Source organism: Borostomias antarcticus, assembly GCF_949987555.1.
Source record: "Borostomias antarcticus genome assembly, chromosome: 8".
Classification (NCBI taxonomy): Eukaryota; Metazoa; Chordata; class Actinopteri; order Stomiiformes; family Stomiidae; genus Borostomias; species Borostomias antarcticus.
The window spans coordinates 4525630-4553092 of NC_140241.1; the positions used below are offsets into that span (position 1 = coordinate 4525630).

General features: G+C 43.3%; 1 protein-coding gene across 1 annotated transcript; it reads left to right on the forward strand.

The window, feature by feature from the left end:
- Positions 1–3143: 3143 nt before the first annotated feature.
- On the forward strand, positions 3144–26375 carry LOC311312166 (histone-lysine N-methyltransferase 2B-like; the record flags this gene model as incomplete). Its single annotated transcript, XM_084442037.1, has 25 exons — positions 3144–3170; positions 6613–6726; positions 6864–7010; positions 7179–7271; positions 7378–7495; positions 7608–7721; positions 8691–8875; positions 11068–11169; positions 11423–11533; positions 11789–11865; positions 12199–12520; positions 12764–12898; positions 13011–13169; positions 13282–13399; positions 13507–13585; positions 13693–13853; positions 13990–14160; positions 14317–17422; positions 18076–18188; positions 18704–18841; positions 22118–22370; positions 23578–23685; positions 24565–24648; positions 25851–25980; positions 26100–26375. The coding sequence occupies 25 exons, from the start codon at positions 3144–3146 to the stop codon at positions 26373–26375; spliced, it is 6441 nt and encodes a 2146-aa protein (XP_084298163.1).
- Positions 26376–27463: the final 1088 nt, after the last annotated feature.

The following is a 27463-nucleotide window of genomic DNA, read 5'->3' on the forward strand; positions in this document are numbered from 1 at the left end:
ACAGAAACATTCTCTCCTGCTTTTCCTGTTTTTTTTTTGTTTTTTTTATACACGTGTACCCTTTTCACACAGTCAACCTGTAACTGTGCTGGTCCAGTTTTGATCTTTTCCATGGATGTTGCAAAATCAGGCCAGCACACCGTAACTTAGAATCAGGTTGTTTGATAGTGTGAAGATTTTTTTTTTTCCCCCGCTGTGCTTTTTACTTGAACGTTTGTGTTTGGGGACTGTTATGTGTTGCATTTCAGCCTTTACAAGAGACATTGTTCTAAAGCAGGTCTTTTAAAATTGTTTTGATTTGATTTTTTTATGTTCTGGTAGTTTTCATAGAGAGAGTAGCCTACTGCGGGCCTTCGTATCACTCACAGGGAGCGCTGTTTGCCCATCAAAGCCTATGCTATTCTTTGCCTATAATGTGCTCCGGCAACCCTTCCCTTCAGGAAATTGAATCCTCTGGAATGGAATGATGAGTCAGGGAGAGTGTTCTCTCCCTCCCCTCCTGCTCGACCAAACACAGGGATGGAGCCAACACTCACTGAACATACGAGAGCAGAGTCACTCCCAACTTCTTGCAAGGATTCTACCTCAGTCTAGACAGATGTTAAGGAATACTAATGCAAAAAAGAGGATAATGATGACATAAGAGTAGCTTGGTTATAAATGCCCTGCAGAGCTGGCCTGTGTGCAATGAAGGATGCAAAGCACTAGTCAAAGTCAAGTTACCACAACTGTCTCTCCCAGGACCTGTTCAGAAAGCTGTATGTTCTAAATAGTAGGGTTATTTTAAAGTATAAAAACTGTAAAAGACATAAAAACAAGAAAATATGTGTGAAATTGTCTTTGTTACCTTGTACAAATAAACCCTGAGTTTGTAAATAGTTGTATACATATTTCTAAACCTGTTTAATTTTTCTATGCACTTTTTTATTTATAATGTTATTTGCTTAATAAAGATGTTAAGATGTTTGAACAAATCAAAATACTGTCTTGAGAAGTTCTTAATGAGAATTGATACCAAAACTAAAACATGCAGAGATGGGCACAGACATATTTTAAAGAGATCAGTAGTTTGGACATTAAGCCTCATGTATATAATAAACCTGTCAATGTAGGAAATTTGTGTTAAGTCAATCATATGTTACCACTGTATTATTCACCTTGTATCTTTTATCACTGGAAAGCCTGTTCATTTACCTTTATAATGTCCAATTTGTAAAGACCATGCATTTGTGGGATGAGCAGCTCAGCTGATATATGGGTGTTCCAAATTTCCCTGCCGATGAGCCGTTATTTTCAAATCTTGTGTGCTTGTTTGAGATTCGCGAGACGAACATCTGCTAAGATTCTCCTTATGTGCGTGATGCAAACCTATTTCGAAATCGGTTAGGATTTTAAATATCCTGTAGGGAGTCTGGAATAATACAGTAGCGAAGAGGAGCTACCTGCAACCTTACAGGAGAATCCTTTGACTGGATAACATAACTGATGAAGATGGCGATAACACATAATAACCAACAACTAGTGAGTAGCAGTCAACCTACTAACCATTGTCAGGTGAGTTTCTTCCCCCAGCATTAACTTAGTCACTTAGCCAGATGATTCATAATCAATAACTAGCTAACTAGCTTAATATGAAGTGATTAACGTTCTGTGAGACAAGTAGGCTCATTAGCGTATCTTACTCTACTCAAAGTAGCGAACAGTTATCTTACTGACATCTTGTTTTCAGCAGCATTACTGTCTTGAGGGCACACTGGAGAGAGTGGTTTTGGATATGAGACATACAGTACGCACACACACAAATTAGTGCTATACCCTTGGCTGGCTTCTGCCATTCCCAACTGGGAGGAGGCTATGAGAACTATGAAGGTGATGATGGTGAGGGCTACAGTGTAGTTCGAAGTTAACAATGACCTGTGTTGTCCCCTTTCATTCATCTTTCATTCCCAGGCAGACAACAAAATGTGAGAAGTACTCCATTCTTACTACTGGATTATGAGAGCAGGACAGGAATTAGAGGACATGTGATAAAGGAGACTTCTAGGCCACAAATTATGTGTTTAAAGACAAGCCCCCCTTGGGCCCCTGAGTAGGTGATAAAAAGCTAGACATCCTCAAAATTACAGATGCCCTCAAACAATGTCAAAAACCCATCGAGGAAACAGGAGGCGGAGGAAGGTAGTGGGTTTGTTGAGGAGCAGGGCTGGGTGTGTGATTGAAATGTCAGTGTATTGATCCGGGTGAAGAATAGGTGCTGACTATTGAAGGCCAGCAGTGGGAAGCACTCCATCTGGCTGCTACTGACTGTCACTCTCTTTGGTGGCTGTGGGTTTTCCAGCTGACCAGACTCCTTCTCTGCAAGTCTATTTCTATAGGGCAGGTTGTGTTTGTGTGTGTGTGTGTGTTACTCACCTTTCCATGGTTGAAGAAGAAACACAGGACGGTGACTGTGCCTCCCAGGTGGCTACCGCTGCAGAGAGTGAAAGAAGAGAGAAACGAAGAAAGGAAATTAAGGTAGGAGGTGAGAAAAAAAAAGAGTTACAGGAGACTATTTCTTCCAAGTGCACCTATGTCACTAGAAACTGTGGACATTGTCCCAGTAAATATCATTCTAGTCGGTGTGTGGTTGATGGCTGAGGGACTGCTGAGGTAGGCTACCTGAGATAGGTTCCATAGAGGAAGAACACAAAGGAGATGTAGAAGTAAGCCGGGTCACCCATACCTGAGGGAGAGAGAAAGAAAGAGAGCCTTTCAGCCAGTAGACTATTGTGGCTTTCTGATGGGGGTTAATCTATTTTTTTCATACCAACAGGAACCATTGAAGATCAGGATTATTGGGAGTGTCAAACAGTGCAGGCACGCCGGTATTGGAGAAGGTAACAGTAGGGGTGTGTGCATATAGATTAGAGCAGGGGTCTCGAACTCAATTTGGCTTGGAGCCCCTGCTGGTATCGTCATCTCATATGGCCACTTCAATGTTCAAGTACTACTAACTATAAGAAAGTGCAATATATCTAAAAATTTCATTTTTTATTTCCATAACTATTCCATAATTAACATTTTCGTCATACAACATACACCATACAGGAAGCTATATATTGTCGTTAGCCAGCTACCGTTATCAAGCTATAGCACCAGCTACAATGGCGATGACACGTACCCAGGACCAGGTGCGAAAGCAGATAGGGTGAGCCCAATCTTGAAAGTGGACTGATCTTGAGATGGGGTGAGGAGGCCAAGCTGCTGGTTGATGAATGAATAAACCCCAGATATCAACACACCGGACAACCGCTTCAGGGTGCTCTCTCTGTCGCCGTGGGCTGAAGCTGGATCCTTCGCTCCCCCCCCCCCTGTTGTTGGACATATTTTCGGAAGCTAGATAGCTCAATTGTACGTCCTCGTACCACAGCTCAGACTTCTCTCCCTTTACCTGAGAGGATGCTCAGTTAGTTCACTCTCAGCACCGCACAAGTCTTATGGAGCTTCGCCCCCAACCGGAGTTAACAAGCTACTACAAACGGTCCCTCGGTTTTGAGTAACCATGGTTACACGGATGTCCGTTATTTCTCACGCCCAGCGCGCGATACAGTAGTTCCATAGGCTAATATCTTTTTTTTTATTAAGTAGAAAATTGTAGGCTACAACAACGGCTGCGCCTCGCGCCTATGACCGCAGCACAATCCGTGGTATATGGTGCATTCGTTTATAACTGAGAGGTGGCAAATTGCGACTTGCTACTAGGAATGAGTAAATAAAACGCCGCATGAACACGCACTTCCTCGTCGCAAATTCGGATATGTTTCTCAGCCCCCAGTTGCTCGAATGCACTAGATATAACTAGGTAACTGTGATATAATGGTATATAGATATAACTAGGTAACTGTGATATAATGGTATATAGCTCGAATGCACACAGGTCGGAGGTAGGTATTTTGCCACTTGCGACTTGCCACCTCCGACCACAAACGAATGCACCAATATTGGCCATACAGCGGGTCCAAGGAAACAGAGGACCCTCCGCGCCCTGCCTGCCAAGAGATCAGGGACGGGTCCGGCACCGCGGTCCGCCGGAGCGTGATTTTATAACAGCTAGGGGGCGTTGTTAGTTGTTAATAATATAACTTGTGACCATACATGGAACACTTTTTATGGGGGTCACATCTTAATGCATTTACTTTTTTTGTTGAAAGCTATAAGCACAGTTGCCCAAAAGGGTTAGGTTTCAATTACCAAGACATTTTGGACAATTCTATGCTTCCAACTTTGTAGGAACAGTGTGGGGAAGGCCCTTTTCTGTTCCAGTATGACTGTTCCCCAGTGCACAAAGCAAGGTCCATAAAGGCATGGTTGTCCATATACGTCCATGTGTGTGCGTGTGTGTGTGTGTGTGTGTATATATATATATATATATATATGCTCTTAGTCACTTGTTTTAGAAAGAAGATGCACTTGTGAGTTCTGGCAAGTAGTAGTACATTGGCTCTTCCTACGTTAAATGCAATTATTGTTAGTCGCTTTGGATAAAAGCGTCTGCTAAATGACTGTAATGTAATGTAATGTAATATATAATATATATATATATATATATATATATATAGATAGATAGATAGATAGATAGATAGACTTCAATCACCCAGTCCTTCTCTAATCAATTTGACCTCTTCTAGCTGTGTGATAGCTCCATGATAATAGTGATATCGAGCTTTAGTGGAAGTGGGTGTGTGACGTAGGGCCGTAAAGCATTACGCCCTTTTGCCGCGAAAAGAGCGCTCCAGTCTGCACAACCATAGATGTGCATTACCACCACCAAAGTTAGGCTACATGAGGCATTCTCCCTATTACAAGGCAGTGTACCATCACAATGATTTTGAAGCTGTTATTTTAAGGTAAAAAAGCTACCATGGTGCCACTTTCATGTGATGTTGAGAACTCGATAGACTCGAAATACAAGAGGGCGATTTATGCTGTTTCAGAAATAATAAGCCACGTATTTAATAACTATTGTATAGCCTACTTGTATAGCCTACCAATTGACATCATTTGAATTAGTTTTGTATTGTAAATATTGTATTAGCCTACAAGCCGATACATCAACAGTCTGATTTCTTTAGCTGAGATAGGCTATGTTTCTTCATCGGCAGTTGTCCACCGGAGGTCATCGTTTGTTTGCAGGTTTCCCCAGATGTCTTTGTCTCAAGTCAGTATCTCTACAGGCAGTATCTGTCACTGCCGTCAGATGGCAGTGCAACTCAGTATCTGTCATTAGTGGCAGATAGAATAATATGAAGATATGAACTTTAATAATCCCCGTGAGGGATGTGGGCGTTTCAGATGAGAGAAAGTAGCCTACAGCATAGACTGGAATACAGAATATACAAAGTAGCCTAGCGAATAGGCCTATAGAGAGAACAAGGCATGTATGCAGTATGTGTAAAATATAGAATATATTGGCCTGCATACATGCATACATACATACATACATACATACATACATACATACATACATACATACATACATACATACATACATACATACAGTCTGTATAAATATGTATAATGATACTCACATACATACACACACACACACACATCCACAACATTCAGGAACACTCAGGCACTGAGTCTGATGGCCACCTGCACAAAGGAACACCTGAGCTGCCTAGGTGGGATGAGCCTGTGGCTGAAAGTGCGCCCCTTCTCCCCCGTCTGTGGATAAAGAAGTGTGCATACTCCATATACCTCCGTATACCCTTAACTACACAATAATTAGGGCTGTCAATCAATATATTAAAAAAATAAAATAATTACATAATCTGTAATTAATTGATCTAATTAATCACATATATATTTTTTTTTGCTGGGAAAAGACCCTTTCAATTAAAATACGTTACATTATTGTGGCAGATGAGTGAAGCATTGAATAGACATTACAAAAGTTGGTTTTAGAAGTCAATATATTGTTTTATTAAATTATTACTTGCAATTACTTATGTTTAAGACTATCAATCAATCTGAACAACATATTCAGCTTGCGTCAATACATCCGTGGGTTTTCTAAACTATTGTGCCTCTTGAGGGCAGCTTGCAGCTGCATTGGAGGATGTCATTTGATGGAAGGACGGATGTAATTTGATGGACGGACATACCATGTGTACCACACCACCGAAAACATTACCTCTTGCCCAGCTGTCGCTGGGGCGGAGGTAATAATGGAGTGTATTTATATAGCACACTTTAAAATACAATGAAATCTCAAGGTGCTTAACACAAGTCTAAAACAATGCACACAAAATAACATTAAATCTAATCAATTAAAATGATGAAACAAGCAATTAAGAACCAACTGAGTTAAAAGATGAAATGTTATAAAGGCCAAATTTAAAAAGGAAAAATATAAGAAACCTTGGTTTAAAAAAAACATAAGAACAAGAACCCTAGGGGAAAGCAGAGAGGAAGAGGTGAGTCTTAAAATTGGATTTAAAAACTCATCCTAATCACTTCAGGGAGTTGGTTCCAGGGACGAGAAGGCGCGATCTCCCATGGTTGCCAGCTTCGTCCGTGGGACAGCAATGAGGTTTAAGCTGTCTGATCTGTTGGTGGTGTACTCTGCAGGGGGACTGCACCCTGGAGAATGTGTGGATGATGGGAGGCCTGACTATCCTGACCTCTGTGCCCCTCATGCCCCCCTGTGTCTGCCTGCTGTGCGCCAGCAAAGGGCAGCATGAGGTAATTGCTCGCCTTGTGTGTTCATGTTCATGTTGATAACCATAATTAGCTGGAGATGTTGTTGTTGTGGTCACACTGTCAATGTGTTTTAAGTGTATTGAGTTGGATCCAGTGAAATTCCACTCATATCCTTGCAGATGCTGTATTGTCAAGTGTGCTGTGAGCCCTTCCACCGGTTTTGCCTTGAGCCAGCAGAGCGCCCCTCCGAGGAGAACAAGGAGAACTGGTGCTGTCGCCGCTGCAAGTTCTGCCATGTTTGTGGCAGGAAAAACAAGCTTTCAAAGGTATGAGACTCAGGTTCTGGACACCCATATTGTCAAATATTTGTCTACTGTGTGTCTGGTCAGTCTCACAAAGGATTCATGATAGTAACCAGAGGAACTAGTTTACATTTCAACTCTTCTGTAAAAAGCAGCGATGCCAGAATGATAAATGTCTCCGCTCCCCCTCAGCCTCTGTTGGAGTGTGAAAGGTGTCATAACTGTTATCACCCTGCGTGTCTGGGACCCAACTACCCCAAACTCAACAAGAGGAGGAAGGCCTGGGTATGTCTAACCAGCGATCACAGTCCACTGATATCTTTGTTGCACAGCGGCCATGATTTGTCTTTCTCTTTGATTGCTAATACTTCTCTGCCTGTGTTTGTTCAAGGTGTGTATGACATGCATCAGGTGTAGAAGCTGTGGGGTGACACTAGGGAAGAGTTGGGACACTGAGTGGAACCACGATAAAGGACTCTGTCCAGACTGCACGAGGCTCCATGACCAGGGTGAGTGGCCCCTCCATGATATCCTTGGTTTTATCTGCTAGTTCCGATGATATACTGGTGAACATCATTAGGCCCATTCTGAACTCTTGTTCTCTCCATTTTCTCTCTCAAGGAAACTACTGTCCAATCTGCTTTAAGTGCTATGAGGACAATGACTATGACAGTCAGATGATGCAGTGTGGCTCATGTAACCACTGGATTCATGCGAAGTGTGAGGACCTCACAGGTAAGAAGTCTGTGGTTGGGAATCTCCCATCACCATGCACAGTTCTTCCCCTGACTTTCCTTTCATTTCAATTAAACTTTTATTTCAGTCTCATCTTAGTATAGGTCACATAAAAAAACCTACAAGACAAAGGCCATTAACAAAGTAGCTACATAATACAATGACGGGAAAAAAACATTTGTCCATCTAAGAGGCAAGAGATACATAGAGGCTCTTCGCCAATGTCTCCACATAGTAGACGAGAAGCGAGTATATCTCTTAACAGAGTTGGTTAAAACCACAATAGCATTATTCTTCAACTTGTCTAGATAGCATACATTTATACACAATGTTTCTTAAAAGTGCTTGACAGATAGGTATACCAATGTTAGCAAACATCTGGCTAGCACTGTGAGATCTTGGTACACAAAGCAATAACAACATAGCATCATTATATGCTACTTTAAGTCTCTAGTCTCTAGATACTGCCTTATCTGTAACGACCCCATAGGTGAGCAGTACACAGATGCGTACAAAATGATTAATGATGATGCAATGATCAAACATTATGAAAGTACCTCATGAAGTGGTTACTAAGGTTTTCGTGAACTATTAAAGGGGTAGTGTGACATTTCCGTCATTAAGCCCTATTTCTGATATGTCTAACATCAATCAGAAACATAGACACCATAATTTCATTGATCGCTCAAATATTGAGCTAGATCGCAATTTTTGTCTGATTCAAATTTTATGACAATGGAAGTGGCCAGGGCGTGTTAATAAGCATGTAAAAACTCAAGAAAAACTAGCAGGAAGCTCATTGTGTAATCTTACTGGTCTCAGTATGCCGTACTGTGAAATGTATCACACAATCTGTTGTGTTAATCATTGCTCCAGCCTCATTTTCACCGCTCCCGCGGTGGTGTTCGAAGGTAAGTCTACATTATGCTCCTGACATTCCTCTCATCGTCTCTCCTCTCTGCCTTCCAGATGACCTCTATGAGATCCTGTCCAGCCTTCCAGAGAGTGTGGAGTACTCATGCCGGCCGTGTAGCCTGTCCCAGCCCAGCGCCTGGAGAGAGCTTCTCTATATAGAGCTCAGGGCGGGGGTGGAGAAGGTGCTCGCTTGCCTGCTCTCCTCCACCCTCACACAGCACCTGGTCACCTGCTCACAGGTAGGAGGACACACTGCAAGAGGTTCATCTGTTACAGGAAACAACTTTCATGTACATGTAGTTGCATTTGAAAAATTGTTTCAGTATGTGCGGGGTGTTAGGAAAATCTAAAATGAATTCCCTGCCATTTCGAGATGTTTTTGTATGAATTTTGTTAGTTCATTGAGAGCAGGGGTTTGAGTGCTGCAGTATTTTAACCATTCAGTGCTATTATCATTGTGCCCTCTCCTGTCCTCTAACTCAAATTTTCATCATCACTCACCTCACCAGCCAAACCAGCACTTTCTAGTGCTCTGTCTCATTCAGTTGATTTATCATGAATGATTGTGAAGCTTTTTTTTTTTTTTACTTTGATAATGATGACTCAGCAATGTGAAAAGAAGTGCTTGGGGAAACAAATTTGGCTAGTATGTGTAGCTAATAAATAGGGATGAGAATCATACATTGATCTCATACTTTGATTAGATTTTAGATCTTGGGGTCACAATTTGATTACATAACGATTCTCGATTTTCTTTGATTCAATATTTGACTAGCCTGGGTCCACTACTCTAAAGTTACCTGATTCTTGGTCAGGTGTTGACGATTCTTGGTCTGTGTTTTATGTGAAACAACAAACAAATGAGTGTCGTGGGTTTTAACGATTAGTCAGTCAGCGCCAAGGGCGGGACTAATGCTGTTGCTGAGTGTTGTCAGGCTGTGCGTTTGGACAATGCGACACAGCAACCTTCTAGGACGATTGGTAGTAGAAACAGGGTAACAAAGTAGTCTACCCCCGTTCAGTAGCCTAATACGATTACAGTTGTAGTGGATTCTTTTTCAAAAGGGTAAGAACAAAAACACACAGGTGAACTTCGGAGTAAGAAGATAACAGTGCTTCAGGGCCCAGAAGGCAATTCAGAAGACACCAGATTGTATTTGAGGAGAAGTGCGATGAACAGTTGTCAATGATAGCCTTCTTTACAGTATTTCACATAACGTTTGAAAATCAAGCATGCAGGTGTCTTTGCTCAGATGAGAAATGCCCATCCACAACATCAGAAAAATGGTACCATATATGGGCATTTCCGCTTTAAGAAATGAAACTCATCTCATTAAAATCAAAACTGGTGAAGTTTGTTCCTCTGTGTCTCTCACTCCCCGATACCCAGTTAATGTTATCTGCCCTGCACCCAGCTATGTCCTTGAAGAGGGAACTGCCTACCACAATACTCTTTCATCAGGCCAGGAGAAGGGGGCAACTGAAAATTCCACAGAACATCCCTTAGTATGAAGTATGAAGTTAGAACACTGTTAATAGGAATAGAGTTACAGTTTCACTTCTCCCAATGTTTTCATTTGTTGTCTATGGTTGTCATGGCTATGCATCAATAATGACGTTAAAATCGGATCTCCCTCCCCCATGGAAATCGGTTAGAGTGGAGATGTCAGGCTGAAGTTCTCAACGGAGTTGACAATTCTTTCTGATTTCAGGGTAATATTTGACTGGAGTAACAGTCAAATACATCCAAGAGCAAAATAATGACACTTATTTGAATAATGAACCTTATTTGAATTTACTTTTACTTATTTAGGCTACTACTGAAAGGGATATTCCAACATCTAACATTTAGCTTGTTTATATAAGTAACCAATGTCACATATACATAGAGATAATACTGATCTCATTAGTATTAGTAGTAGTTATGAGATAATACTGATCTCCTTAGTACTAGTAGCAGTTACGACATAATATTGATCTCATTTGCACTAGTAGTAGTTATGGGATAATACTAATCTCATTAGTACTAGTAGTAGTTATGAGATAATACTGATCTCATTAGTACTAGTAGTAGTTATGAGATAATACTGATCTCATTAGTACTAGTAGTAGTTATGAGATAATACTGATCTCATTAGTACTAGTAGTAGTTATGAGATAATACTGATCTCATTAGTACTAGTATCAGTTATACTGATCTCATTAGTACTAGTAGCAGTTATGAGATAATACTGATCTCATTAGTACTAGTAGTAGTTATGAGATAATACTGATCTCATTAGTACTAGTATCAGTTATAATGATCTCATTAGTACTAGTAGCAGTTATGAGATAATACTGATCTCATTAGTACTAGTACTAGTCAAAGCTGTGTTATTGTGCTGAGCGTCTCTCCCCTCACCATGTAATGTCCCTCTCCTGTACTCTGTAGTGTGAGACTCTGGTAGATCCTGAGAGTGGAGCTGAAGGCCAGCCAGCCTGTGATCTCCGAGCCGTGGGCAAGAAGTTTGACAGAGGCCTCTACACCACCCTGGTCAGTGCCCACACAACGTCTCACCCAATGGCAGGACTGTCTCCAACACCTCTCATCCCATATTCATTATTGATATGAAGGAGATTTGACAATATCAGTGTTGTCCATTATAATCCATATCAAATTCTGTGAATGTGTAAAGATCAAAGAATGGAGGTCGAGATAACAATGAATGACAGGTTGTGTTGAAGTTGCTCTTTCTCTTTTGTACTCTACCATAAGAAAGTCAAGTCCTTCTTGTTTGTCCTTGTAGAAATCCTTCCATGAGGATGTGGTCCAGGTGGTGCAAAGGAGGCTGGAACAAGAGGCTGGGCTCCCAGAGCAGGAAAGGCCTACTGCTCTGGCCCGCTCCTACTACTTAAAGGTAACACAGCAGCATAGTGATGAGAAGTCATAGTAGCCTACATTTGGTACGATAGTACCTTCTCCAAGTCTACATATGAGAGGGTTAAGGGCTATGCCACGATTTTGAATATTGATGGAGTACAGATGAGCCAGGAAAACCCAAGAAAACCCTAAAGTAGAGATTTCAAATAGTATTTGTGCCCAGATCTGAATATGTAGTTAATAGTTGATGACTAGTGATCAATCATATCACCACCCTGATCTCACCCTGCAGCATCTGAAGAAGGTGTTTAACTGGTTCAACGGCCAGGATCCTAAGGTGTGGGACCCCTGCACCAAAGACCTGCCCATGTAAGTAACAACCTCTTTACTAAGGACTTGATATGCTCATCTCAGGTCTGTCAGGCTGGGCTTATTTATATTTAGCTTGTGGGAGGTCTGGGTTTCACAAAATACACATTAAGCATGGGCTCTGGGGGTCCTCCCCCAAGAAATATCGAGTGTCATTTCCTGAATTCTTGTGAATTTGTATGCACCAATTTGTGCTGGATTAGCTTGTCTGCTGCTATCATAGTTAATCATGTTCTTTAAGCTTCATCATGACTTCAATTTGTGTTTGTGACAAGTTTTATTTTACTTCATTCTCTTTTCTTCACCACTCCACCTCTAATTTTCCCTCCCCAGTGGGATGCTTCCCCAAGTAGTTGAGCCCCCCAGCAAAGAGCACGTCTACATCCAATGTTATGAAAGGGAGAAGCTGAGTTCCAAGACTGCCTTAGGGACCCTGAAGGGGGACAACATGGACACCTTGGAGGTGAAGCAAGAAGCCACAACTCTGACCAGTGACCGAGCCAGCAGGAGCCAATACATGACCAGCAAGTCCTTCCGGCTCAAATTCAAAGGGAAAAGGGGCCGGCTATCCAAGGCTGACCTTGACACTGGTTGGTCCAAGGACGATGAGAGACAGTGCTCCTTGTGCCAAAAGTATGGAGATGCCAAACCCAATGTAAGTTGTAGGAATAATACTGCTTTACTATAAATGGTGCTCAATTATGAAAGGTCACTTGTGGAAAGTTTCTCACAATTGTTTATTCAGCAAACTAATAATTTGTTGAGACTGAGCCTTCACAATATCTCATTATGCCCAATCCTTCTCAATACATATTCAGTCATGAGACTGTACAAAAATGTGCAAACTGTAAACCTATTATGTGACCTAGTACTCCTTACTGATGTTTCTGTTCCTCAGGAGGCTGGCAGGTTGCTGTACCTAGGTCAGAACAAGTGGGCCCACGTCAACTGCTCCATGTGGTCAGCTGAGGTGTTAGAGGAGGACGGTTCTCTGCTGCATGTGCACAGTGCTGTCGCTAGGGGACGCTTCATGGTCAGTAGCTATTCCATGCCTACTTGTTACATTGCTACTGGTCAGCCATGCAATCTGGCTGTTGAATGAATCTCTTCGTTCTAACCCTGATTGACCGTCTGTTTTCCCCCAGCGATGTGAGTGCTGTAACCAGACGGGTGCAACCGTGGGGTGCTGTCTCAACTCCTGTCAGAGCAACTACCACTTCATGTGTGCCCGCTCCCGTCACTGTGTGTTCCAGGCTGACAAGAAGGTCTATTGCAACAAACACAGAAACCTCATCAGTGGCAAGGTACACCCGATTGAACTGTATGGAGAACATTGTTGGGGTCTTATGGGGCTCTCATTTTAATTTTTTCCTCATTTGTGCTCATGGGTGTCTTTGTTCTTGTGTGCCCCACTAGATGATCACCAATCAAGGCTTTGAGGTGAACCGCAGGGTTTATGTGGACTTTGAGAGGATCAGTCTTCACAGGAAGTTCTTGACTGGACTTGAACCAGATGCTATTAACTTAATGATTGGTTGGTGTCTTACCTTGTTAGTCTTTAGTAGCTAACTGAATTCCTTGGTACTGCTTAGGTATGACTGGTCATTGTTTTCCCCCTAAATCCTCTGTTTCTGTTTCCAGGTTCTCTACAGATTGAAAAGCTAGGTTTACTTACAGAGCTGTCTGCTAGCCAAGGAAAACTGTTCCCTGTGGGTTATCAGTAAGTATCATACATAGCACCCAACATTGTAGCAGCTATATCCCATCTCAAGTAGTGGAAAGTTTTCTGTGTACTTGTTTTACATCTCCTGCTCCCACTCTCCAAAGGTGTTCACGTTGGTATTGGAGCACAGTTAACCCACAGCGGCGCTGCAAATACACATGCACAGTCAGGGAGGTCCGACCGCCGGTCCCTGAGAAACCTGTGGAAGAGATGCCTGATCAGGGAGATAATCACACCTTTGCCCACAGCCCTTGTTCCCAGTCTGGTGAGTGTTCTGTTGTAACGCTACATCAGCTTTTCCCTGCTAAGTACATTTACAGGTCAACATGACCACGGGGATTTCATACATCGGTATTTGATGTTTGTTGTGCCTTCAAGACTGAGAAACGTCTGTTCTCCAGAATGTGAAGCCCAAGAAACTGACTTGGCCCAATCTCATCTCCCACCTGAGGCAACGCCCAGTCACTCAGCCCCCCTCTCCAAACCCGACCAGGGAGCAAGGCCAAAAATCACAAGCTATCCACAGACCAGGAGGCCAGCTGGAGGAATGTTCCGACCTTTACCCTCTCCAGGTAACTGTCCCAAGTCCAACCAGATGACTTTGTTTGTAATCTAGATAATTAAAATTAACATTACTCCTTAGAAACCTGATTACATCTGTCAATTGAAATTTAATTCCATCCTGGGAGTGTCCAGTTGTCTCACTTTGTTTTTTGCATGCCCCTTAGCTGCCAAGTCCAAACCCCATCAAATCCTGACCATAAGTGACTTGGAGGAAACTCGCAGATCCCATTGCCACAACCCCCACTCCCACTCCGAGACCACAGGCCCCCACAGCCATGTTTCCACCCCTCCTGTGAGCTCCCCCACAGGGCCAATTACCACTGACAACCTACTCACCTCTCCCTCAGCCTGCCCTGTCGGTGGTCGTGGCACTTCCTCTGTCCTATGGCCTGGGAATATAATGAGCCACTCTACCTCAGGGCTGTTTCACCAGACCCCCTGGCAAGATGGTGTGGGCAGCTTCCCTTCCTCCAGCTTGTCCCTTTCCCCAACCATCCAGCACTCCTCACGACCTCGACTGGCCTTTGACCTGAGCCAAACAGACTCAGTGGAGGTACCTCACAACTTCCTGGCTTCTCCAGAACCTGAGGATGCTTCTGCAGCAAATGGTACCTCTCCTCTCAGAGACCCTGTGGGCCAGCAGAAAAGAGACTTTCCCTACCCTGCTTTCCATGAAGACTCCAATACAGCCATGGGCTCTGAGCTGAAGATGGGGCTGGAGATAGAAGAGGAGACACTCCTTAATGAAGGAATGGCCATAAACTGTGGAGGCCAGATAGTGGTGGAGGGCAATGGAAGCCAGGAGGAGCTTTGCGGCAGAGCGCCAGAGGTACGCAAGAGGAAGACGCACGTGGCGTCCATTCCTCGGTCTGCTTCCTCAGCCAGGGAAGACTGGGGCAGCAATTCCTCAGATGAGGACATGGAGCACTATTTTGATTTCACCCGTACTGTGGTTTCCCGTCCCGGCCCCAGGGACAAAGCCCAGGCTCCTTCCTCCCCATCCTCCAGGCCCATCACCCAGTTGGATGGTGTAGATGATGGGACAGAGAGTGATGCCAGCGTGACCACCACTGATGGGACTAAGAGACTGTTAGATGTGCAGCCTGGAACAACAAAGAATGGGCTGAGTGCAGACTCTTGGAGCCCTGGCTCTGATGCTTCATCCCTGGACAAGCTGTCTGGGTCTTCAAGGGGAGCTGCGGCTTCCTTCTCCACACATCCACAAGCCACTGATGCCACCCAACCAGATGGGTCTGACATGAGCTCAGTTTCCCTACAGCTGTACAATCCCACAACTCCACTAGAACCACAGAAGTCTGCCCCCCCTGTAGAAACACAGATGTGCCCACTGGAGCCAGTTCTTGCGGTGCCCCTTCAGGGAGCTCTGACTGACTTTGACAGCACCAAGTTGCCTGTAGCCACCTACCCAGAGGATTTATTCCAGGCTGCCAGTTTAGACTTTGCCTCCGGGGCACCTCTCGTCCTTGAAAGGTGTGATCCTCCCTCCCCCAGTGCCTGTTTCATTGAGTTAATCCCTGTCCAGGAGGACACTCCCAAGGACATCCAGCCTCAAGTCCCCATACACCTCTTCTTAGATTCGGACAGCAGCCATTTTGTATTGCCCACTGATGGATCTGCTATTTTTATGAAGCACATAGCAGACTCCTCAATGACAGACCCAGGGAACAGTATAGTACAGTACAGTAACAGTAATGCGGGAGTATCCACAGATTTTTCCATACCTGGTGTGAAGAAACCAAGGAAGAAGAAGGAACAGTCCACTTCCAGGAGAACCAAGTCTGACAGGGCTGCAGAGCGGTCATCTGATTGCCACAACAGCAATGGAGCTGGGGTACCAACCAAGGTCAAGAAGCCGACGAAAAACCTGAAAGTATCTGCAGATGGTTCCATAGCTGGTGTAAAGAAACCGAGAAAGAAGAAGGAACAGTCCACTTCCAGAATATCCAAGTGTACCAAGGCTGCAGAGCTGTCATGTGATTACCCCAACAGCAATGGAGCTGGGGTACCAACCAAGGTCAAGAAGCCGACGAAAAACCCGAAAGTATCTGCAGATGGTTCCATAGCTGGTGTGAAGAAACCAAGAAAGAAGAAGGAACAGTCCACTTCCAGGATTTCCAAGTCTACCAAGGCTGCAGAACTGTCATCTGATTGCCCCAACAGCAATGGAGCTGGGGTACCAACCAAGGTCAAGAGGCTGATGAAAAACCTGAAAGTATCTGCAGATGGTTCCATAGCTGATGTGAAGAAGCCTAGAAAGAAGAAGGAACAGTCCACTTCCAGAATTTCCAAGTCTGCCAAGGCTGCAGAGCTGTCATCTGCTAGGGGTGTGGATCCTTCCATAACCCAGTCCATAGATGGTTCCATACCTGATGTGAAGAAACCAAGGAAGAAGAAGGAACCGTCCACTCCCAGGATATCCAAGGATGCAGAGCTGTCTTCTGGTTGGGCTGTGAATCCTCCCATGACCCCATCTGCAGATGGTTCCATACCTGATGTGAAGAAACCAAGGAAGAAGAAGGAACCGTCCACTCCCAGGATATCCAAGGATGCAGAGCTGTCTTCTGGTTGGGCTGTGAATCCTCCCATGACCCCATCTGCAGATGGTTCCATACCTGGTGTGAAGAAACCATGGAAGAAGAAGGAACAGTCCAGTTCCAGGATATCCAAGTCTGCCAAGGCCGCAGAGCTGTCATCTGATTGGCCTGTGGATCCACCCATGACCCCATCTGCAGGTGATTCCATACCTGGTGTGAAGAAACCTAGGAAGAAGGAACAGTCCACTTCCAAGAGAATCAAGTCTGCCAAGGCCACAGAGCTGTCATCTAGTTGGGATGTGGATCCTACCATGACCCCTGTTGAGAGTGCCCAAGAAATCATCAACCAAGCAATGGCCTGCAACTACACACCCAAGAGCAGTGGACCTCGAATACTGAGCCTTTCCTCACTGGTCCTTCCTCCAGATCGCCTCATTGAACCTGCACCTCCAACCTCGCCAGCATCTCCAACACCCCACCCTCACAGCCATGGCTGCATGAAAAGGGTGTCTTCCCGCTCAGATCTGATCACCACAAAGAAATCAAAGACTAACTTTATAGAGGCAGAGCCGCCTAGTGGACAGCATGACCCTCAAAATGCCAGCTTTGCTATGCCCAGTAGAGCTGGGGGGGTTCGCATCAAAGCCCCAATGGTGAAAAGAGTGTTGGACCTGGATAAGTTGAAGGAGTACCTCAGCAACTGTGAGAGCTCAAGGTGAGTTATTCAAATGGAACATTACTTGGTTTCACTTGGGTCAATTACTATTTGCAAATACTTGAAGTACGCTTTTTGATCATCCAGTAAAATGAATCAGTCACATGCCAACTGTGAGACAAATCACATGCCTCTCAGGCTTAGTTCACACGGCAGTGAAATGTGACCCAAATCCGATCAGACCTCACAGCACTAGCATTGAGGCCGTGCTTTTCACAGTCTTATTTTTTTTATATTAACTTTCCTTCAACTATTCTAAATGTCATTTGTTATTATTAGAACGTGCCTAGTATGTCACTCAATTTTCCTGTGTGGGCCTCATCACATTGATTCTGTTAAAATAACACAGCAACAGTGAGGTTATTTTTAGACATGCATTTTGTTGATGCAAGTTGAAATTGGCCTGACCTAAGTGAATTTTAGTTGCACATGCATACTTATTTTTTCTTCTTCTTTCTTCAGTTTTTATTCCTGTTGAGCAACTTTGAATGTAAATATAGTACATGAACAGGGCTCATCAGTCTGGAAAATGCTAATCACACCTACAGTATCTTAGAGGTCCTAGTGCCATAACTACTATCCAAACTATCCAATATATGAAGAAGTACACAGCCTTTGTCCAGTCTTAGTTATTGTTGCTGTCTTTCTCACAGGCCTGTGCCCTGGGACCGTTTCTCCATATCTCGAGGTGGGGTTGACCCTAGTAAACCCCAGACCTGGGATGCAGTGGGTTGGAACGCCCTGACTGACTGGAGCAAATACTCAGGTATTTGTAATGGAATATTACACTCTCTATTATGACATGCAACGATTATTTTATCATGATATGTAGGCTACATTTTCAAATAGAAAATTGCATACTCCTGCATACACTTTTCTCTGCTTTGTTTCTTTTTAAAGTTAAGACATTTATGAAGACCTAGAACCAAAAACGTTGATGAGAAATAAAGCAGAGAAAAGTGTGTGTGGGTGTATGCAATTTATTAATATGTTCACATCTAAGGGGATTAACTCCCAGCACCACAAATGTTTTTGAGAGTGTGTATGTTGATCTCTTATTTATTTTTCACTTTTGTGATAGCAGATCTCTTCTATCTCTTGGGGGGTTTACCTATCATTAGCCACTTTCTTGCCTTGGACGTTTTCATTTCATTTCAAACCTTTATTTATATTCGTAAAGCACTGAGGTTTCCCTCATTTACAGTGTTGACGAGTTCAAGTTGGCATAAAATGAAGTTCTTGTGTAAAAATGGTTCACCTGTTGTCTGTCCTTCCTGTAAGGTGCTGTTTCGTGCTCAGATGATGAGCTGCCGCCTTCAGACGAGGAGGAGGAGTGCCCCCCGAGCCCGGACCAGCCCCACCTGCGTTTCCAGATCACCAGTGATGATGGTTTCAGTGTGGAAGCAGACAGCATAGAGGGTGAGGGTCTTCAGGCATCAAAGATGAAGCGAACGAAAGTTTCTTAATAGTGTAATAAACCATGGGTTACCCTCAAAAGTAGGGTTGTGGCCCAATGTCAGGCAGAAGACAACAGCACAGGATGATAATGAAGTTCATGCAGCCAGCGAATCACGGTCAATGGCACCCCTTAGAGGCGATAGGCTCCTTGTACAAAGGTAAGCTACTTTAAGGTGTAGATATACTGTTGGCTCGGGGCCTGTTTCACTTGTGAATATTGCACTGGACAAACCCACACGGCAAAGCACTGCAATTGCACTACTCAATCTGACTACCACAAGTGTCACAACAATCAGAGAGGGGCATAGGCCCCTAGATGAATGCCAACAGGCCAACAGTGCGGGGATGACATAAAAGACCCACATAGGCAACAGCCCACCCTCAGCTCTCCTCCTATACGCCTGGGTAGCCTATTCACTTTTGGGACCCAAAAGACCAGATCGCTATGGCTCTAAAATACAAATATGTAACATGACATAAGCAATACATAGAACAACGAAATGGTAAGGATTAAAATCGACACTTCCCTCGGAGTAAGTGTCGACACCTTCCCCCGGGGGGAGAAGTTGAGAACAGTTGCCTGGGTCGGATGTTACCAAGTTCAGTGCTTGAAGACCGGTGTACAGCAGCGAGGTTTGTGGCAGATTCAGTCTCGGGCAGCAGCAATCGGGGCAGGCTGAATTGGCAGAGGGAGAAAGATGCACTCCTACAACATTGTCACCCTATCTTCTCTAAATGCCCCAGCCCCCTAGCTACCTGTCTTCGGTGCCCCGGCTCTAACCAGCCGTGGGCACACCCTCCCATCAGAAGACTTGAGTGCCTGGAGTAAGATATAGTTCAGACTTTAAAGAATAGTTCTTTATGGAGTCCCTGGCAGAGCGTGAGCACATCGCTGGCAGCGTTCACAGGTGTCTGATATCACCCAATCAGTCTAATAGCCTGCTTTCTCAGTTTTATAAGACTTAATTTACCATTGCAGTGGAGGAACGTTTTTCAAGTAAGACAGTCCATCAATTGTTTCCTAAAAAAGTACATTTTGAACATAACTCTTTGTCTTCATACTGTTACTTATATACACCCCTAAACATTCATTTAGCCCAGTTTAACATTAACATTTAGAACAGTGTAAAGAGACAGGGCCATCTGGTAGATAACAAGAATGAAACCCCCTGTGGAGTTGGTGTCACAAATATACCTATATCCTCCATCCTCAACCCATGTCCTTCTTCTCGTATCTGCCCCAAAGGTGTTATCAACTTCATTGTATTGCTATGCCCCAATGTTTCCCCAATATTTTTTTCAGGCCTGGTGGCACGCACCCAGCAACACAAAAGCAGGTGGTCTGGGGGTCGCCCCCCAGAAATGTTTAGCATTCGCAAGCACCTCGGGTCTCATATCCAAAACATGATAAGGGGTTGACTGGCTCGCCTCATCAAATAATACCTAAAATATTGATATATTTATGAAATATATATGGAGGCTGGTGAATAGTACTGATACAATCCTTTTTAAATATCATAATTACATAAAGAAAAAGAAAAAAGACCAAATTGATTTGGCTATGCGGCTGAACTCCACTGACTTATGCTAAAATCATTAGGGATCTAAACGTCTGCTAAAAAACAAACACCCACCAGGCCTGTACAATCATAGGGCAAACACTATCCCCAATGGTCAGACTGAGAGGAGTCTATTGACTCATTGTTAAGGAGTCCTAATAAAATTTGATCAAAGACTTGTGGCAATTAACTGCAGACATTCTGGCATTCCTTTGCTTATGTAAATGGCACTTAGGATAACAGCATGATATCCTGTTTAAAGTGAAAATTCTTTGCTATAAATAGTTGTACAAGATTCAAGGTCCTTTGTACCCCGTTTGTACCAATAGCACCAGATAAGACCTCCCAAGAGAAGAACATTCCCGGCCTCAGCCCTCTTAACAACAGACACAAATATATGTATGAGACCATCAGGCCATACTATAGTCTTAGACTGAATCGTACATCAGAATCAGATTTATTTTAGCCAGTTAGGTTTTCACAAATACTAGGAATTTGCTCTGGACTGTTGGCGCATTCAATTAATAGCAATGGACAGGGTGCAAGAATAAGATTGGGTAGTACAAAGACAGGACAGTGCAAATAACAGGACAGTATAAAATATATAATAGCGTAAAAATGAAAAGGGTAAATAGGGAATAGGGAGGGTGCAATGTGTTTATATTCAGTATACAGTATGTGCAATGTGTTTATGTATGTGCAATGTGTTTATATACAATATGTGCAATATGATCCTGTGTACAATACAGTCAAGAGTCATATGCAAGTAGTGCTGCAGAGTCAGGGTCACTGGAGGACACAGGCCTACATCTGGACTGATTTACAAAATGCTTACATCTGTTTTTCCTGCATAGAGGTATTTTTGCCTCCCTCCCAAAGATGTTTTAGCTACAGGAGTGCTAAAGGAAAATCACAAGTGTCAGAATGATAGAAAAAGTAAAAGAGAATAAAAATGGCAATTCAAGTCATCTCCGAATATGTTTAGTAGCTTGTTTAAAGTGAAGCCCACTCCTCTTTCTTACAATTTCCATGGTTTGAACTAATAGTAATCGAGTTACTAGACAGGTTACCGGTATCTTAAACATTTTCTTAATATCCTTTTCGTGTCACGTTGGAGCCTGTGAGCTCAGTGTGAACTGTTAGCAGAGATTTCAAATCACCTGTGAGGTCAGATTCCAATGAAATTCAGCTTTGTATATGTACTATGCGCCTACTCAGCTACAATGGAAGTCCACGGGACCAGTGAAACATTGGAAAAAAACTATGATAAATTTACTGTACTTATCCGAAATGGGAAGCACAGGATGTAATCTTACCTCGGTAGTCTCAGTGTGCTCTCCTGTGAAATGTAGCTATCACAAACCGAATGAAACAAAAGTTCCATTTGAAAAAGAACTATTTCGCAGTAAACTTCACTTTCACTTTTGCACTATGTTGTAGAGAGGGGGAAGGCTGCTTGAAAAGCAATGTGTCACTGGCCCCATTGCTTTCCATTGTAGCCGAGTGTGAACCTGCAGAACAAATGTAGCTATTGCTATACTGAGGCGTTCAGGGATATTGTAGTGTCTATGTGTCAGGCTCATGTAAGACCTTAAGTCCAAAATAGTGAACTTATCCTTTAATTCTCTCCCTTTTGGATATCCTCCCTCTCCACTCCACCCCTCCCCGCTCCTCACAGTGGCCTGGAGGGCAGTGATAGATGGAGTGCAGGAGGCGAGAGCGATAGCCAAACTCAGACAGCTGTCCTTCTCTGGAATGACGGGGGCTCGTATGCTGGGCCTCGTCCACGATGCCGTGGTCTTCCTGGTGGAGCAGCTCCAGGGGGCCCAGCGATGCCAGCGCCACACCTTCCGCTTCCACAAGCAGATCACCCAGGAAGAGGACTTGCCCGTCAACCCCAGTGGTTGTGCCCGCTCCGAGCTCTACCTCAGGTCAGTGGGACCATGTCCTCATGGAATGGAGAGTTAGGGAGAGGGCCTGTCTACGAATGACCAGAAAGACTCAATTGTATAGTAAATTAGTCAAGAGAATAAGTAAACAATGTGATTACTGTGCATGCTGAAAGCAAGACCACTTAGGTTCCCTTTTTTAAATTCTAGCTACTATAGCTAGTTCTAGCTACTTTCCTCAATTCCTCTTAAATGAGTAGTAAAGGGGAAATGCATGTTTAGCCCTGTTTTAAGGTTACTTATGATCATATACAATGGTTCAGATCAAAATGTTGACAAAACTAGCACTTTTGAGAAAGTCTGATAATTGCTCTACCACCGTTTTGGTCATACAATGGATGTGGGTGGGCACCTTGAAAAATCTTTCAAAAACATGTTAAACTCTCGATTTCAAAGACAAGAAGCTCAACGAGGGGGTAATTGGTGTCCGTTGGTGTTCTGACATCAAATTCGCCGCAAAGTATGAATCCTGTAGGGTTTTATTGATCATTTTTTGAAATCCATTGACTTGTATTGAAGCGTTGTAGATGTGTAGATCAATCCGCAGAGGGGATTCAGGAAGCAGAACTACTTACGGTAGCTATTGTTATTGTTTATGTTGCTAGGCTACCTAGTTTGCGGAAGTTTACACACGTATGTGCTGCGACTAAATAGTTCTATGCTAAATATTTTAAAAAGCCTTTCCAGATGAACTAGAATCTTACTTTATGGCGAATTATATGTCAGAACGCCAACTAACACCTCGGTGAGTTTCTTGTCTTTGAAATTGAGAGTTTAACATGTTTTTTGAATGATTTTTCACGGTGCCCACCCACATCCATTGTATGACCAAAATGGTGGAGGGCAATTATCAGACTTTCTCAAAAGTGCTAGTTTTGTCAATGTTTTGATCTGAACCATTGTATATGATCATAAGTAACCTTAAAACAGGGCTTAACATGCATTTTCCCTTTACTACTCCTTTAAGGTCACCTGAGGAACTTCTCCAATGTATTTTGCAAAGTAGGCAAAGGAAATGCAGAAAGAAAGTCTTTTCAGGCGTAATGTTTTCCATCTGTGGGAGGTTTCGACCACAGTGGAAGTCACCACCACCACCTCCCGCACATGTCTGCTTTCAGACGTCTGATATCTGGGTGTTTTTTTTTTTCACTGTAAATAACCATTTGTCATATCCTGTTTCTCTTAACAGAAAGTCCACCTTTGACATGTTCAACTTCCTGGCCTCTCAGCACAGACAGCTGCCTGACATCGGGCCCTACGATGAGGAGGAGGATGAGGTTCCCCTCAAGTCCACCAGGTCTGACCACTACTTTGTTGTACTAGAGCCCTGTGAGAAAGGAAACAGTTCTGCACTTGCAGCATATGTTGCCCCTCATTTACTGCATTTGATTGGTATTTGAATAGTAATTATCATCATGTCTTGGTATTTTGATGGGTATTTTAACTGTGATTATCCTCATGTTTTCTTATCCTATCTTGGTACTATACGATATGTAAAATTTGATTAATAAGATTTGATTTAGTCTGATTTACTGGGGTATGTCTCTACCCTAGGGGTCATAGCTGTGAAGTTAGTTTCTGTTGTAACACAGCCGAAGACATGATCAGGAGTGAGCCTGCTCTCACCCACAATTGGAAGTTGTTCCCACCTGAGCTCGGCAAATTGCCCTGTCTACTGCCAGTCAGGAGACTCCCCTGATTAGTGTCCCCAAGACACAAATCAGTGACAGTCAGTGGCAACAGCCCTTAAAAACACTGCTGGTTTTGAAAACTAGCTGAATGAAAACTAGCCTACTTTGGTGCCTAAAATGTAATTTACCAAGTTATTGAGTTGACTAACTAGCGATAATGACTGCTCCTGTAGTTAGCTGGCAAGCTTGGTAGCATACACAGGAACTGAGAGGTAGCCTCAGTTTGCGAATCGCAGATCATTTTGTAAACTCTATTGTATTATGATATTTGGTAAAAAAAAAAGAAAAAAAAAGTCATACTGTATGTTTGAAACAGGCGACAAATGAGCCGGTAAACACATCTGCACGTACTCTACTGTAGGCAGAAGAGTAAGGAGTCACATGTTTAATCTTTGTGAACATGTACTTTATCTGTGCCTCTGCTTTTTAAAAATCTTATTATCTGGATGTTGCTTGGCTAAGAGATCCTGTGCTCTGTCCTGTAGGCGTGCCACCAGCCTGGAACTGCCCATGGCCATGCGCTTCAGACATCTGGAGAGGACATCTAAGGAGGCTGTGGGCGTGTACAGGTCAGAACAAAACTAGAGAGACGTCACAGTACAGACAGATGTACGGTTTATTTGACTGGATAGGAAGCCAATACTGTGAATAGAGAGCAAAATCACCGGATGGCTCTAATCATAGTCCAGTAATGTTCATATTTGGTTGGGTGCTCTTGGACAAAGGGAACTTAGGTTACCAAACAGACAAGGATAAATCCAGGCACTCCAAATAGTATAGTACCTATTTGGAATGCCTGGATTTATCCTTGTCTGTTTGGTAACCAATACTGTGAATACTGATTCATATCAAATCCAACTTTATTTGTATAGCACATTTCATACAGAGAGGCAACACAATGCGCTTTACAAAGAACAAAGGGAGGATGGACAAAGATCCTACCCCTGCGTTTTGTAGAGGGAAGCAAAAAAAAAAAACAGTTCACCCCAGTTCATAGGGTGGTGATGCACATGCAGAATTGGTCATGGCATTTGGGAATAGATTTGGCAATGCGACAACAACAGCAGGTACGATCCTCTGACTAACAAAATGTGTGGCAATACTAAAAGCTCCCAGGGAAGTTAATCACACCACCACTAGCATTAAGGCTAGTAACACTAACAACAAGCCTAAAAACGTAAGTAGAATACGCACATCACTTCCTGGGGTGCTGGAATGAGCAATAGTCAGTCACCCACGTGGCCCATCCCACGCGGGATTACAAGACATCACTATTATAATATTTCAGCATTTTAGCACTTCCAGTACAATTACAATAAACAATACAATCCTTGTAACCTACTATATCAAGCCGAGGCTCATCTATACAATACCATCTTTCTTTTAACCCAAGCTTTTTCTATAAAGTCAGCAATTGCATATGTTTTATGTTCAAACAACCGTGCTAGCATATCTCTGTCCTGCATATGTTGGGACATTCTTTACTTCATCTTTATTAAAAACAATAGAGGTTTATAGCTATGTTTAAATCCAGGGATTAAACATTGATTTGACTGTAGCTGTGTCAATCGATTGATCGTAGCAACTGTTGTGAGCTGCTGTGCATCCTTGTCATAAGAAATCTCTGAGCACACTTATGCAGTAAGTAACTAAAGAGAAAAGGCACGTTCAACACGGAGCTTAATCTGTCCCATTTTGTGTCCGGTTAAAAATCTCAGTTTCATTGACAAGTAATGTTTGAAAATCTGGTCTCCCTACCCCTCTGCTGCAGGTCTGCTATTCATGGACGAGGTCTGTTCTGCAAGAGGAATATTGATGCAGGGGAGATGATCATCGAGTACGCCGGCAACGTCATTCGCTCAGTGCTCACAGACAAGCGTGAGAAGTACTACGATAGCAAGGTGACATTTTACAGTGGAGCCTTGGAACTAATTCATTGCACATTAGACATCCCTAACAATACCCAATCTTTTCCCAAAAGATTGTAATCTAATACTTGCCTCTTCTTCTACCTGCGCAGGGTATCGGCTGCTACATGTTCCGCATAGATGACTTTGACGTGGTGGACGCCACTATGCATGGCAACGCGGCCCGGTTCATCAACCACTCGTGCGAGCCCAACTGCTACTCGCGCGTCATCAACGTGGAGGGCCAGAAGCACATTGTCATCTTCGCCTTGAGGAAGATCTACCGTGGAGAGGAACTCACCTACGACTACAAGTTCCCCATCGAGGATGCAAGCAGCAAGCTCAACTGCAACTGTGGGATGCGGAGATGCCGACGCTTCCTCAACTAGGGAAGGGAGAAGGAGAGAGCACAGAGAACAGGGGGACTGGTTTCTGGTGGAGCCTTAAATTAAGGTTTTGCTGGATTGGGAGTTAAGGGGATGGCCTTGGGATGGGGAAGTGGGTCAATGTAGGCTGAGCCACTATAAGATGAGAGGAGAACTGGTGGATGGTGAAAGCTGTGGAAAGGACATGCAAAGTGATCTGATAGACTAAAACTGTTAACAGCTCTTGCTTCCTCTATTAGCCCACGTGAATGTGTGAGCCTTCAGGGCCATGTAAACATGAAAGTGTGTGGTATTTCATGAGAACAGGATACACAAGTTTGTGGTTATAGTGATCGGATAAAGGCCATCAGCAAATTTCCTGACACGTCAAAGAACTCAGAAAGATCTGGCATGTTTTATTTCGGGTCTGTGTTCACCATAATCATGTTGGCTTCATCCTCCCCCCTTAGTGGTGTAGTCAGTCCCTCCGCCATATCTCGATATTCATTTGATCCTTTCATTATTTATTTGTAATAATATTTGACATCGTAGATATTTGCTTTCAGTAGATTTAGCGGGGTGAGTCTCTGAGGCTCTGAAGTTGAACTGGGCCTGTGATTCAGAAATCATGTTTTTGCAACTGCCTGTTTGCAACACTGTTAAAGCATCGCCCCTGAGAGTATGTGCTTTCAACTCATAGACTACAGTAGACTCTACAGACTGGAATGGCCGCTACCTAGTACACTGGAGACCTAAAGTATAAAGTTGGGCCAGTATTTTTTGTTGCTCAGTAGGTTGGCTACACAGATCCCAGTCTTGTGCAGTATATGTTAATGCTGCCATGCATGGGCGATTTTATAGAGGGGGCAGGGGGGGCAAGTGCCCCCCCTGATTGGCCAGCCCAACTCTGCTCAAATTCTAAAAAATAAAAAAATAAAAAAATTAAACTAATTAACACAATTATTAAATACATAATTGTGGTTTGTACCAGTTTGTGTTAGGTCATCATTCATTTTAAAAGTGTATTTATTACTTAAAGTAGGCTACCTTAATAAAAAAAAAAATCATAAATCACCAATGGCACAACTCGTCCGTCGACCTCAACTATTTCA